Source organism: Kogia breviceps, chromosome 6, assembly GCF_026419965.1.
Source record: "Kogia breviceps isolate mKogBre1 chromosome 6, mKogBre1 haplotype 1, whole genome shotgun sequence".
Classification (NCBI taxonomy): Eukaryota; Metazoa; Chordata; class Mammalia; order Artiodactyla; family Physeteridae; genus Kogia; species Kogia breviceps.
Window position 1 is genome coordinate 23,074,300 of NC_081315.1, and position 13,716 is coordinate 23,088,015.

Sequence of the window (13,716 nt, forward strand, 5' to 3'; positions counted from 1 at the left end):
AAAACACAACAGCCCAAAACCAATGGGATGCAGCAAAAGCAGTTCTAAGAGGGAAGTTTATAGCAATACAATGCTACCTCAAGAAACAAGAAACATCGCAAATAAACAACCTAACCTTACACCTAAAGCAATTAGAGAAAGAAGGAAAAAAAAAAAACCCAAAGTTGGGCAGAAGGAAAGAAATCATAAAGATCAGATCAGAAATAAATGAAAAAGAAATGAAGGAAACAATAGCAAAGATCAATAAAAGTAAAAGCTGGTTCTTTGAGAAGATAAATAAAATTGATAAACCATAAGCCAGACTCATCAAGAAAAAAAGGGAGAAGACTCAAATCAATAGAATTAGAAATGAAAGAGGAGATGTAACAACTGACTCTGCAGAAATACAAAAGATTATTAGAGATTACTACAAGCAACTCTATGCCAATAAACTGGACAACCTGGAAGAAATGGACAAATTCTTAGAAATGCACAACCTGCCAAGACTGAACCAGGAAGAAATAGAAAATATGAACAGACCAATCACAAGCACTGAAATTGAAACTGTGATTCAAAATCTTCCAACAAACAAAAGCCCAGGACCAGATGGCTTCACAGGCGAATTCTATCAAACATTTAGAGAAGAGCTAACACCTATCCTTCTCAAACTCTTCCAAAAGATAGCAGAGGGAGGAACACTCCCAAACTCATTCTATGAGGCCACCATCACCCTGATACCAAAACCAGACAAAGACGTCACAAAGAAAGAAAACTACAGGCCAATATCACTGATGAACATAGATGCAAAAATCCTCAACAAAATACTAGCAAACAGAATCCAACAGCACATTAAAAGGATCATACACCATGATCAAGTGGGGTTTATGCCAGGAATGCAAGGATTCTTCAATATACGCAAATCAATCAACGTGATACACCATATCAACAAACTGAAGGAGAAAAACCATATCATCATCTCAATAGATGCAGAGAAAGCTTTTGACAAAATTCAACACCCATTTATGATAAAAACCCTGCAGAAAGTAGGCATAGAGGGAACTTTCCTCAATATAATAAAGGCCATATATGACAAACCCACAGCCAGCATTGTTCTCAATGGTGAAAAACTGAAACCATTTCCACTAAGATCAGGAACAAGACAAGGTTGCCCACTCTCACCACTCTTATTCAACCTAGTTTTGGAAGTTCTAGCCACAGCAATTAGAGAAAATAAAGAAATAAAAGGAATCCAAATCGGAAAAGAAGAAGTAAAGCTGTCACTGTTTGCAGATGACATGATACTATACATAGAGAATACTAAGGATGCTACCATAAAACTACTAGAACTAATCAATGAATTTGGTAAAGTAGCAGGATACAAAATGAATGCACAGAAATCTCTGGCATTCTTATACACTAATGATGAAAAATCTGAGAGGGAAATTAAGAAAACACTCCCATTTACCATTGCAACAAAAAGAATAAAATATCTAGGAATAAACCTACCTAAGGAGACAAAAGACTTGTATGCAGAAAACTATAAGACACTGATGAAAGAAATTAAAGATGATACAAATAGGTGGAGAAATATACCATGTTCTTGGATTGGAAGAATCAATATTGTGAAAATGACTCTATTACCCAAAGCAATCTACAGATTCAATGCAATCCCTATCAAATTACCACTGGCATTTTTTACAGAACTAGAACAAAGAATTTCACAATTTGTATGGAAACACAAAAAACCCCGAATAGCCAAAGCAATCTTGAGAACGAAAAATGGAGCTGGAGGAATCAGGCTCCCTGACTTCAGACTATACTACAAGGCCACAGTAATCAAGACAGTATGGTACTGGCACAAAAAAAGAAATATTGATCAATGGAACAGGATAGAAAGCCCAGAGATAAACCCACACACATATGGTCACCTTATCTTTGATAAAGGAGGGAAGGATACACAGTGGAGAAAAGACAGCCTCTTCAATAAGTGGTGCTGGGAAAACTAGACAGCTACCTGTAGAAGTATGAAATTAGAACACTCCCTAACACCATACACAAAAATAAACTCAACATGGGTTAAAGACCTAAATGTAAGGCCAGACACTATCAAACTCTTAGAGGAAAACATAGGCAGAACACTCTATGACATAAATCACAGCAAGATCCTTTTTGACCCATCTCCTAGAGAAATGGAAATAAAAACAAAAATAAACAAATGGGATCTAATGAAACTTAAAAGCTTTTGCACAGCAAAGGATACCATAAACAAGACCAAAAGACAACCCTCAGAATGGGAAAAAATATTTGCAAATGAAGCAACTGACAAAGGATTAATATCCAAAATTTATAAGCAACTCATGCAGCTCAATAACAAAAAAACAAACAACCCAATCCAAAAATGGGCAGAACTAAATAGACATTTCTCCAAAGAAGATATACAGATTGCCAACAAACACATGAAAGAATGCTCAACATCATTAATCATTAGAGAAATGCAAATCAAAACTACAATGAGATATCATCTCACACTGGTCAGATTGGCCATCATCAAAAACTCTAGAAACAATAAATGCTGGAGAGGGTGTGGAGAAAAGGGAACACTCTTGCACTGCTGGTGGGAATGTAAAGTGATACAGCCACTATGGAGAACAGTATGGAGGTTCCTTAAAAAACTACAAATAGAACTACCATACGACCCAGCAATCCCACTACTGGGCATATACCCTGAGAAAACCATAATTCAAAAAGAGTCATGTACCAAAATGTTTATTGCTGCTCTATTTACGATAGCTAGGACATGGAAGCAACCTAAGTGTCCATCAACAGATGAATGGATAAAGAAGATGTGGCACATATGTACAATGGAATATTACTCAGCCATAAAAAGAAATGAAACTGAGTTATTTGTAATGAGGTGGATAGACCTGGAGTCTGTCATACAGAGTGAAGTAAGTCAGAAGGATAAAAACAAATACCGTATGCTAACACATATATATGGAATCTAAAAAAAAAAAAATGTCATGAAGAGATTAGTGGTAGGATGGGAATAAAACACAGACCTACTAGAGCATGGACTTGAGGATATGGGGAGGGGGAAGGGTAAGCTGTGACGAAGTGAGAGAGTGGCAGGGACACATATACACTACCAAATGTAAATTAGATAGCTAGTGGGAAGCTGCAGCATAGCACAGGGAGTTCACCTCTGTGCTTTGTGACCACCTAGAGGGGTGGGATAGGGAGGGTGGGAGGGAGGGTGACACAAGAGGGAAGAGATATGGGAACATATGTATATGTATAACTGATTCACTTTGTTGTAAAGGAGAAACTAACACACTATTGTAAAACAGTTATACTCAAATAAAGATGTTAAAAAAAAAAAAAAACCCTTTTGCACAGAAAAGGAAACCATAAACAAGACAAAAAGATGACCCTCAGAATGGGAGAAAATATTTGCAAATGAAGCAACTGACAAAGGATTAATCTCCAAAATTTACAAACAGCTCATGCAGCTCAATATGAAAAAAACAAACAACCCAATCCAAAAATGGGCAGAAGACCTAAAAAGACACTTCTCCAAAGAAGATATACACATTACCAACAAACACATGAAAGGATGCTCAACATCACCAATCATTAGAGAAATGCAAATCAAAAGTACAATGAGGTATCACCTCACAATCAGTCAGAATGGCCATCATTCAATATCTACAAACGATAAATGGTGGAGAGGGTGTGGAGAAAAGGGAACCAACCCTCTTGCACTGTTGGTGGGAATGTAAATTGATACAGCCACTATGGAGTATGGAGTTTCCTTAAAAAAACTAAAAATAGAACTACCATATGACCCAGCAATCTCACTATTGGGCATATACCCTTAGAAAACCATATTTCAAAAAGAGTCATGTACCCCAATGTTCATTGCAGCTCTATTTACAATAGCCAGGACATGGAAGCAACCTAAGTGTCCATCAACAGATGAATGGATAAAGAAGATATGGCACATATACACAGTGGAGTATTACTCAGCCATATACAGAAATGAAACTTGAGTTATTTGCAGTGAGGTGGATGGACCTAGAATCTGTCATACAGAGTGAAGTAAGTCAGAAAGAGAAAAACAAATATCGTATGCTAACACATATATATGGAATCTAAAAAAAAAAAAAACTGGTTATGAAGAACCTAGGGGCAGGACACGAATAAAGATACAGACGTAGAGAATGGACTTGATGACACAGGGAGGGGGAAGGGTAAGCTGGGACGATGTGAGAGAGTGGCATGGACATATATACACTGCTGAATGTAAAGTAGATAGCTAGTGGGAAGCAGCCACAAAGCACAAGGAAATCAGCTCCATGTTTTGTGACCACCTAGGGGGGTGGGATAGTGAGGGTGGGAGGGAGATGCAAGAGGGAGGAGATATGGGGATATATGTATATGAATAGCTGATTCACTTTGTTATAAAGCAGAAACTAACACAACATTGTAAAGCAATTATACTCCAATAAAGATGTTTAAAATAATAATAAAAAATGATCCACCAACGTCCACGTTATAATAAACTTTTCCCATAATTACTAACGCAAAGTAGTTTTTTTTAATATTATTAACCTTCCGAGTAATTAACAAATTTAAAATTCATAAGTACGCTGGCTGCCAAAGAATCTCTCTGTACTTAATTTCATTTTGGCTTTAAAAGTATTTTATTTGAAATAAAATATAAAAGTGGCAGTAAAATTTTCTAACTATAAAAACACACGGACGTGTGCTTATGCCACTGTAATATTTTGAAGCAAGGTAACTGTGTTATAAAAAGACCTAAGTACTCTGCTACCTAAGATATTTCAAACTAAGTATCAGAATACAGATCAGTGAACAAATTGCTAATGAATAGATGACAGGTAGAGTTTTATTACAGCTTTTGGTAACAAATATTAAGATATTTCGTACCTTATTCAAACCTAGTTTCTTATTGTGAATATCTAAGTATCTCAACTTATTTCTTTATAGTACTTACGGATGAGCTCCAAATACATTCTTGATTCTCTAATTTTGCACTGCTCAAATATGTGCTTAATTTTGTGGGAAAAAGGAGGGCAGAACTGAACAATGGCACAAAACAAAACAAAAAACCAAAATCTAAAACAGAGTTCTATAGGCTTATGCCCCAACATTTTCACATAAATATTGCAATAAGTATATTCAATAATTTGTTCCTTAATTTATCACTTTTTATTACCTGTAAAATTTATATTCTATCGGACATATATATGCATAAATAGCAAATATATAAACCTATACACACACACATATATATGTGAGAGAGATATCTGATGTAGCTTATAAATCAGAAAACTAAATCCTTATTAAAGTTTTTTACATGGTTAAGAATTCTAAAAAAATTTCTGTTGGACTCAATTGAGATTGCTAATTATAAGTTCCTTATTTTTGACTTCTGGCATTTTCTAGTGGCACTGAAATTAACATCCTGGCATGAGCAGCAGGACACACTTGAGTGTAATCAGGGCAGCAAGGCAGGTGTCGGCCAGGCCGCCTTGGCAATCAGTCTTGGCGCAGACAATCTCAAAATCACTCTCACATTCCCACACCATGCTTTATTCCTCCATTGACCTCTATGTCTGACCTCTCCCGAAGAATTATAATCAAGAAATTATTATTGTTGCTTTTGTTGGAACTTGTATACTTACAATCAGGAGGCATCTTTTCCATAAATACCGTGTAATATTCTTTTAGAAGTTCAAAATTTTCCTGATTAATACTTTCTTGCAAAGAGACATCTCCAAACCTAAACATAGAAAAAAGAGAATAGTTATGGGTTAGAAAATAGCACCCGAAAGTTACTTTTTAAAATCTTTCTTTTTTTAATAGGTGGCAATAGTTTTGTAAGGAAGGAGTCTCTATTTTCTAAGCAACATTGTGCAAAAGTCATTTCAACTATGTTCCAGTCTCCACTGGCCCTGACTCCACCAATCCCTATGGACACACCAAAATATTCTCAGTCATCAAATGTGAACCTGAATGAAATATGCAATCTAAAACACCAACCCCGTGCCTCTGCATAATTGATACTCGGTTAATGTTAGTCTCCCTGCCTCTGCAGGGCTATATCTCTAAAGACCTAAAAACTCTTCCTTCTCTCTTTTTATCCCTCCTATATTCCTCTTCACCAATGACAGCTTGAGGAGAGGTTCAGAAGACCGGGATTGAACATTGGGCTGCATACAGTTTTAAACACACTGTCAACTGCTGTAGGCACATGTAGAGTATGTAGGGAATCATGTAAGATGCAAAAGTAATTCCTTTGTCTGCTCAAAGCATTTTTGACAGTTGCTTATGCGATCACATATAATCATCTGTCATTTAACTGAGAAAATTATTATGAAAAGATGTGTTGTCATCCTCCAATAACAATTATTTTAGTAAATAAATTTTAAAAATTATTTAAATAAATAAATTTTAAAAAGTATTTAAATAAATAAATTTTAAAAATTAAAAGTTTTTTGAATAAATTAAATAAATTATTTTAGCAAATAAAACAAAAGGAAAAAATAGCGTGTTTTATTAGGTCCAGAAAATTTGGACACAATTAGCAGAGTTTACAATGTTGAAATACATTTAAGCACAAAAAATTCTAAAATTTGATACACACATGTAGGTATTTGGAGACATGAAGAAAGTTAATCCATGTGAATATTTTGGTATTGATACCAATAATTTCCTTGTTATTTTGCCATATTTAAATTTGATGTGGGCCAGGAATCCTTAAATATGAATAATTCTGCTTGCCAGATCAAATAACTTTGTACTGATAAAAAGGAAAATGCTTCCCATGAATCTAATTTCTATGTGCAGGAACACGTGGAATTATTCAGCATATCCATAACAATTAAACAAACAAAAAAAATCAAGTACCAACCTTATATCTGAAGCTTACCTCTCAGCAAGAGTTTGCTGTTCATTGATTCCAACATTAAAAAGTACTGGATACACATGAAGCAATTGTCCTTCTTTAATCTGCAGAGGCAGCGACTCAAACATTCTGCCTGGAAGCTTCACCTCCACCACATAGTGTTCACTGGGGAAACAGGAGGGCAAAGAGAAGCAGCATTGCTTTATTTCATTCAATTTTATGTTACTTTAGATTCATAGGAACGAAACAATAAAACAGTTGGAATATAGCAGTGATTTAGGTTTTGGGCTTCTATCTGCTTATTTTCTTTTATTAATTCATTTGATAATCATTTCATTCACTTCACTATTAAATTACTTGGCATAGAGTCATTTACATTTATCTCCATTACTCTGAGGTTTTTTAGGAAAGGAAGAATATTTTAGTGCATCTTCGTATAAAAGGGCCATGTGCATAAGAGCTTCAATATTTGTTTTCTTGATTTAATTATTTAAAAACCCAGTCTCAAGAATAAGAAAAGCAATTTAATGATGGATTTTTTAATATAGTGAAACTAATGAACCAAATCATTTATACATTTTTTAGCATGGCCTAATTGTTATTATTGATGAACCTCCATTTGTGATGACCTGATGGAAATGTAATGGTTTCATTATTTAACATGTAACCTTTCGGCTTTCCTGATCATTTTGCAACATTAACGTATCACCAGAGCATTTTTTCTTTGGAGATTTCCATTAAAAATTACCCCTAATGTTTAGTGTTGAAAATTTAAATTAGGATTCACAAAATAGGGTCAATAAGAATAGCTGCTTGTAGATTCTGAAACTTGATATCTTCTGATCCAGTGTGAATTGATTAAAGAAATGTCAAGTTTCACCTGGAATTTAGGAAAATCCATGTGTTTCCTGAACTATATAGAGTGCTGGTGTTGTAATATGTGTATGGGGTAACGAAGAACAGGTCAATTAGAGAGTCTCTGTGAAAATCTTTTCAGTTTCTCTAGTATAATAATATCGATACGTACTCTGGATACTTGACAGTGAGACTTGTTTCTTACTTCAGCTTTGAACTACAGAATCTGGAAATACCATCAATACAGCAAGTAGGGATGTTAGCACTACCTTCAGAGGATGGACACTTTATTTTTCTTCTTAAAATTGCTCTAAGTGCCCTTTACAATAGCCTGGCTAACAGAAGGCTGATGTTTATTTCAAAATTTTCAGGAATATGAGAAGATTCAATGAGCCAAGCCTGCATTTAAAGATTTCTCTGAAGGTAAAATATTATACACATTCTCTATGATAACTTTTTTTTAAAATTGAAGTATAGCTGATATACAATGTTGTGTTTCAGGTGTACAGCAAAGTGATTATTCTTTTTCAGACTTTTTCCATTATAGGTTATTACAAGATACTGAATAGTTCCCTGTGCTATACAGTAGGTCAATGTTATTTATTTTTTATATAGTAGTGTGTATCTGTTAATTCCATCCTTCCAGTTTACAAATAGCATTATTTCATTCTTTTTTACAGCTAATATTCCATTGTATATATGTACCGCATCTTCCTTATTCATTCATCTGTCAGTGGGCTTTTAGGTTGCTTCCATGTCTTGGTTGTTGTAAATAGTGCTGCTATGAACACTGGGGTGCATGTATCTTTTTGAATTAGAGGTTTCATTTTTTTCCAGAGATATGCTCAGGAGTAGGCTTGCTGGATCATATGATAACTCCTACTTTTAGTTTTTTAAGGAACCTCCATACTGTTCTCCATAGTGGCTGCACCAATTTATATTCCCACCAACAGTGTAGGAGGGTTCCCTTTTCTCCACACCCTCTCTAGCATTTATTATTTGTAGACTTCTTTTTTTTTTTTTAACATCTTTATTTGAGTATAACTGTTTCACAATAGTGTGTTAGTTTCTCCTTTACAACAAAGTGAATCAGTTATACATATACATATGTTCCCATAACTCTTCCCTCTTGTGTCACCCTCCCTCCCACCCTCCCTGTAGACTTCTTGATGATGGCCATTCTGACTGGTTGTGAGGTGATACCTCATTGCAGTTTTGATCTACATCTCTCTAATAATTAGCAAGGCTGAGCATCTTTTCATGTACCTGTTGGCCATCTGTATGTCTTCTCTGGAGAAATGTCTATTTAGGTCTATTGCCCATTTTTTGATTGTTTTTCTTTTTTGATATTGAGCTGTATGAACTGTTAGTATATTTTGGAAATTAATCCCTTCTCAGTTGCACCGTTTGCAAATATTTTCTCCCATTCTGTTTGTTGTCTTTTTGTTTTGTTTATGGTTTCCTTTGCTGTGCAAAAGCCTTTAAGTTTAATTAGGTCCCATTTGTTTATTTTTGCTTTTGTTTTCATTACTCTAGGGGACAGATCCAAAAAAATATTGCAATTTATGTCAAGAGTGTTCTGCCCGGGCTTCCCTGGTGGCGCAGTGGTTGGGAGTCCGCCTGCCGATGCAGGGGACACGGGTTCGTGCCCCGGTCCGGGAGGATCCCACGTGCCGCGGAGCGGCTGGGCCCGTGAGCCATGGCCGCTGAGCCTGCGCGTCCGGAGTCTGTGCTCCGCAACGGGAAAGGCCACAACAGTGAGAGGCCTGTGTACCGCAAAAAAAAAAAAAAAAAAAAAAAAAAAAAAAAAAAAAAAAAAAAAAAGAGTGTTCTGCCCTATGTTTTCCTCTAGGAGTTTTATAGTATCCAGTCTTACATTTAGGTCTTTAATCCATTTTGAGTTTATTTTTGTAAACTCAACGAATGTTCTAATTTCATTCTTTTATATGCAGCTGCCCAGTTTTCCCAGCACCCCTTATTAATCAGACTATCTTTTCTCCATTCTATATTCTTGCCTCCTTTGTGGTAGGTTTAATGACCATAAGTGTGTAGGTTTATTTCTGGACTTTCTATATGATAACATTTTGTCATCTCTTTTAAAATATAATTGACATAGACTCATCGTTTGAAGTGTATAATTCAGAGTTTCAGCAAATGTATAGAGTTGTGCAATCATGACCATAATGCAGTTTCAGGACATTTCCATCGCCTTAAAAAAATCCCTCATGCCTGTTTGATTCAAACCCCCACCCCACTGCCAGCCCCAGGAAGCCACTGATCTGTTTCTCTCTCTACAGGTTTTACTTTTCTACATATTTAATATAAGTGAAATCATACAATATGCAGTCTTTTGTGTCTAGCTTTCTTCATTTAGCGTGACTTTGAAGTCACATATGTTGTAGCATGCTGAATAGTGTTCTATTGTATAGATATACCACATTTTGTCTATGCATTCAAGTTGATGAACACTCAGATTACTTTATGATTTTGGATGTTCTGAATAACGCTGCTAGTTTTATGTGGACATATGGTTTTTGTGTGGACATATGGTTTTATTTCCTCTTGGGTATGTACTGAAGAGTCGTATAGCAATTTTTAAGTTAAACTTTTTAAGCAGCTGCCCAACTGTTTCCAAAGTGGCGGCACCACAAGTAATGAAGGAGGATTCCACATTTTCCATATCCTTGCCAACACTTGTTACTGCCTGACTTTTTGATTATGGTGATTCTACTGTGAGTGAAGTGGTGTCTAATTCTGGTTTTAATTTGCAGTCTCCTAATGACTAATTATTTGAGTATGTTTTCATGTGCGTATAAGCCATTCATATATCTTATTTGGTAAAATATCTATTCAAATTCTCTGCCCATTTTTAAATTATATATATTTTTTTCATTATTGAGTTGTAAGATGTCTTTTTATACTCTGAATACAAGTCTTTTATCAGATATATGATTTGCATATAGTTTCTCCCAATCTGTGGCTTGTCTATTCATTACTTAATGGTATTTTTGATGCTTAAAAGTTTATAATTTTTATTAAATCCTATTTATCAAATCATTTATTTTATGAATCTAGATTTTTGAGTCATATCTAAGAGCTCTTTACCTAAATTAACTTACAAAAATTTTCTCCTAGAAGTTTCATAATTTTAGCTCTTATATTTAGACCTATGATCCATTGTGAGTTAATGTTTGTGTATGATCTAAATTGATGTTCTAAATTCTTTCTTCATATAGATAATCTATTGTCAAAGCAACATTTTTTGAAGAGACTCTCCACTCTCCATTGAATTGCTTTGGCACCTTTGTTGAAAAGCCATTGAACTTAAAGATAATAGTTTATATCTGGACTTTAAATTTTGTTCCATTGATCTCCATATATACATATGTGTGTATATACATATATATATATATATACTTATATATAAGTAGATATAAATATATATATACTTATGCCAGTACTATGCAGTCTTGATTATTGTAGTTTTCTATTAACTTTTTAAATCAATAAGTAAAATTCTCCAACTTTGTTCTCCTTACATAGAATTGTTTTTTGGTATTCTGGATCCTTTGCAGTTTCATATAAATTTTAGGTTTAGCTTGCCAATTTCTGCCAAGCTTTAGACGGTGATTGCATTGAATCTATAGATCAATTCGTGGAGAATTGCCATCTAAACAATATTGAGCATTCTAATCTGTGAACATGTACTGTCTTTCCATTTACTGGATCTTATTAATTTCTCTAAGCTTATTTTATGTGTTCTGTGTACAACTGTTAGAAAGCTTTGCTAAATTTAGTCTGATGTAGTTATTACTTTTGATGCTATTGTGAATGGAATTGTTATCCAATCACCACTGTTTCTAACAAGTTTTCAGGAGTGTGCTTTTTTCTCTTCTCTGGTGCAAATCAAGTCAACCCCCTCTGGTAGCAGACTTGGTTTTCATGGCCTGCTCCACCCTAGTGAAACTGTGCTGACAGAGCTGGGGGTGATAGGAGCAACTTTTGGCAAAAACACCACACACTCCAACTGACTTATCCAATATTCAGTAATTTTTCATGAATAATTACTTCTAAATTTGTGTGTGTGCAAATTAAGTCCTTAGTCGTAAGCTGGTTGTTTTAGAAAATTATATCCAATGGTAATGTTGCTTTCTGGAAAGAGGATTTTCCAAGTTGCTCACTTGGCTACTCCAGAAGTCTCACTCCCAACTGTATGATAGCTTTTGAATTTAGATACAGCCTAAAGAACTCCCTCAGAAAAAGCATCTGTACTCTGTCTATATCAAATGGCCTGGTAAGCTTCCCTTATAAATTGTGATAAAAGTATCAGTTTTCCACTTTTTGTAATAATCTTCACAGTAATACAAAGTGGTACTATTTTCTAGGTGTGTGTATGAGCAATTTTATTCCTCTTTCTTCCAATGAATGGCAAATTAAGCATTAGTCTACAGATGAAATATTTAGTTTTACGAGGATGTATTTTTTTCTTTATGTATAAGAAACAGTTACCTTTCATTCAATCATGTGTTTCTAGGCATCCTTCACACAAAATGTTAAGTAATTATATGTTTACTATAGATAAGAAAACAAGTTTAGTGTGAACTTTTATACTTAAGTCTCTTCTCCATCTCCCTCTAGCATGAAAAGGGCTCTCTCTTTAGTAAATTCATGTTTTTTCACTGTGATCTGAGACTGTTTCAAATTTCAAATATCCTCATGCAGCACTTTAAAGTGTTAATGCCAGAATGGTTAAAATTTGGAGGACTTCTGATTAAAATAATTTGCCTATAGGATGTAATTCTTCTATTAGAGGTCTATTCTACATACCATCATTTTTCTTAATTATTTCTAATATTTTGCCCATTATACACTGACCTTCAAAACTATTTATTTAAAACCATTCTCAGAAATCTTAGTCTGGCAGTGAATTGTCAAAAATAATTAAGAAAAATGGTGGTATGTGCCCCTGACATAGGAACATACCTTTTCTAAAATGTTGCTGCTTTTAATACCAATAATTTAATACCAAGTCATCTCAAGAATTATGACACTATTAACCAAATGATTCCAGCAAAAGTAAAAACATCCAGAGCTTTAGATTAGATAGTAATAAGGATAAAAATGTTTTTCTCATGCCTGCTATTATTTTGAATTTCTCATATTTCATAGGGGAGCCTTACCCTACTTACCTCACTATAGTACGATTTACAAATATTCATGAGACTTTTATGAGTTTTTCAAGATCTTCCCCTGTCATGTCACCTACATTTATTTTTCACCCAAAAGGAAAAGAGAACAAAAGAAACATTTCCAAACCAAACCTTAATTCTCCTTGGCTCCTTTGTCAGCGGTTAATTAAAAGTATCAAACAAAGCTTGGTCTTAGGAAATGAACACCACTTACCGCCTTCCTGTTATAACTGGCAAGACATCATTGGATGTGGCTTCAGTTATTTTAAAAGCGACTTTCTTCAAATCTGAAATACCAACGGCCATGTCCTCCAGCATTCCAATTTCCTCACCTAAACAAGGGCAAAGGAGCCTAGTTACAAACATACTATTTGAAGAAAGTCACTTTGTATTCCACCTCCCTGCTGGAATTTGTTCTAACAGTTTGGTGAATGAGTTTCTGGAGGCAGTGAATCCATTCTCAATACGTTTTCCTGAGTCTGAAGGTTTTCATCAGTGAAACAAGAACCATTTAGACTCCAGCTGTCCACATACCCTTTGAGGGAAGGAAAGAGGAATGCCTTTGCTGGAAGGTTAGAGAGAAGTTTTAATTCTTTTATGGCACGAAGTATCATGCAGATCTCTTTCCCTTGGCAGGACTGACATTTGATTTCTAGAAATAATAGAGATGGCTGAATTGAAGGTCACTGAACCAAGCTCATGCCAGTTTTATATCTTAATACACTGACAAATAAAACCTCAGAAGGAGGTAAATAAATAAGA

The 13,716-nt window shown here is 34.8% G+C and overlaps 1 protein-coding gene across 13 annotated transcripts in view; it reads right to left on the reverse strand.

The window, feature by feature from the left end:
- The window catches only part of INPP4B (inositol polyphosphate-4-phosphatase type II B), a 737,042-nt gene that overhangs the window by 74,077 nt on the left and 649,249 nt on the right, over positions 1–13,716 (reverse strand). For all 13 annotated transcript variants that reach the window (XM_067035581.1, XM_059066760.2, XM_067035588.1 and 10 more), the window contains 3 exons: positions 13,169–13,286; positions 6,935–7,075; positions 5,688–5,785 (listed from right to left, as the gene is read on the reverse strand). In XM_067035581.1, coding sequence (XP_066891682.1) covers positions 5,688–5,785; positions 6,935–7,075; positions 13,169–13,286 — 357 coding nt within the window. The remainder of the gene's footprint in view (positions 1–5,687; positions 5,786–6,934; positions 7,076–13,168; positions 13,287–13,716) is intronic.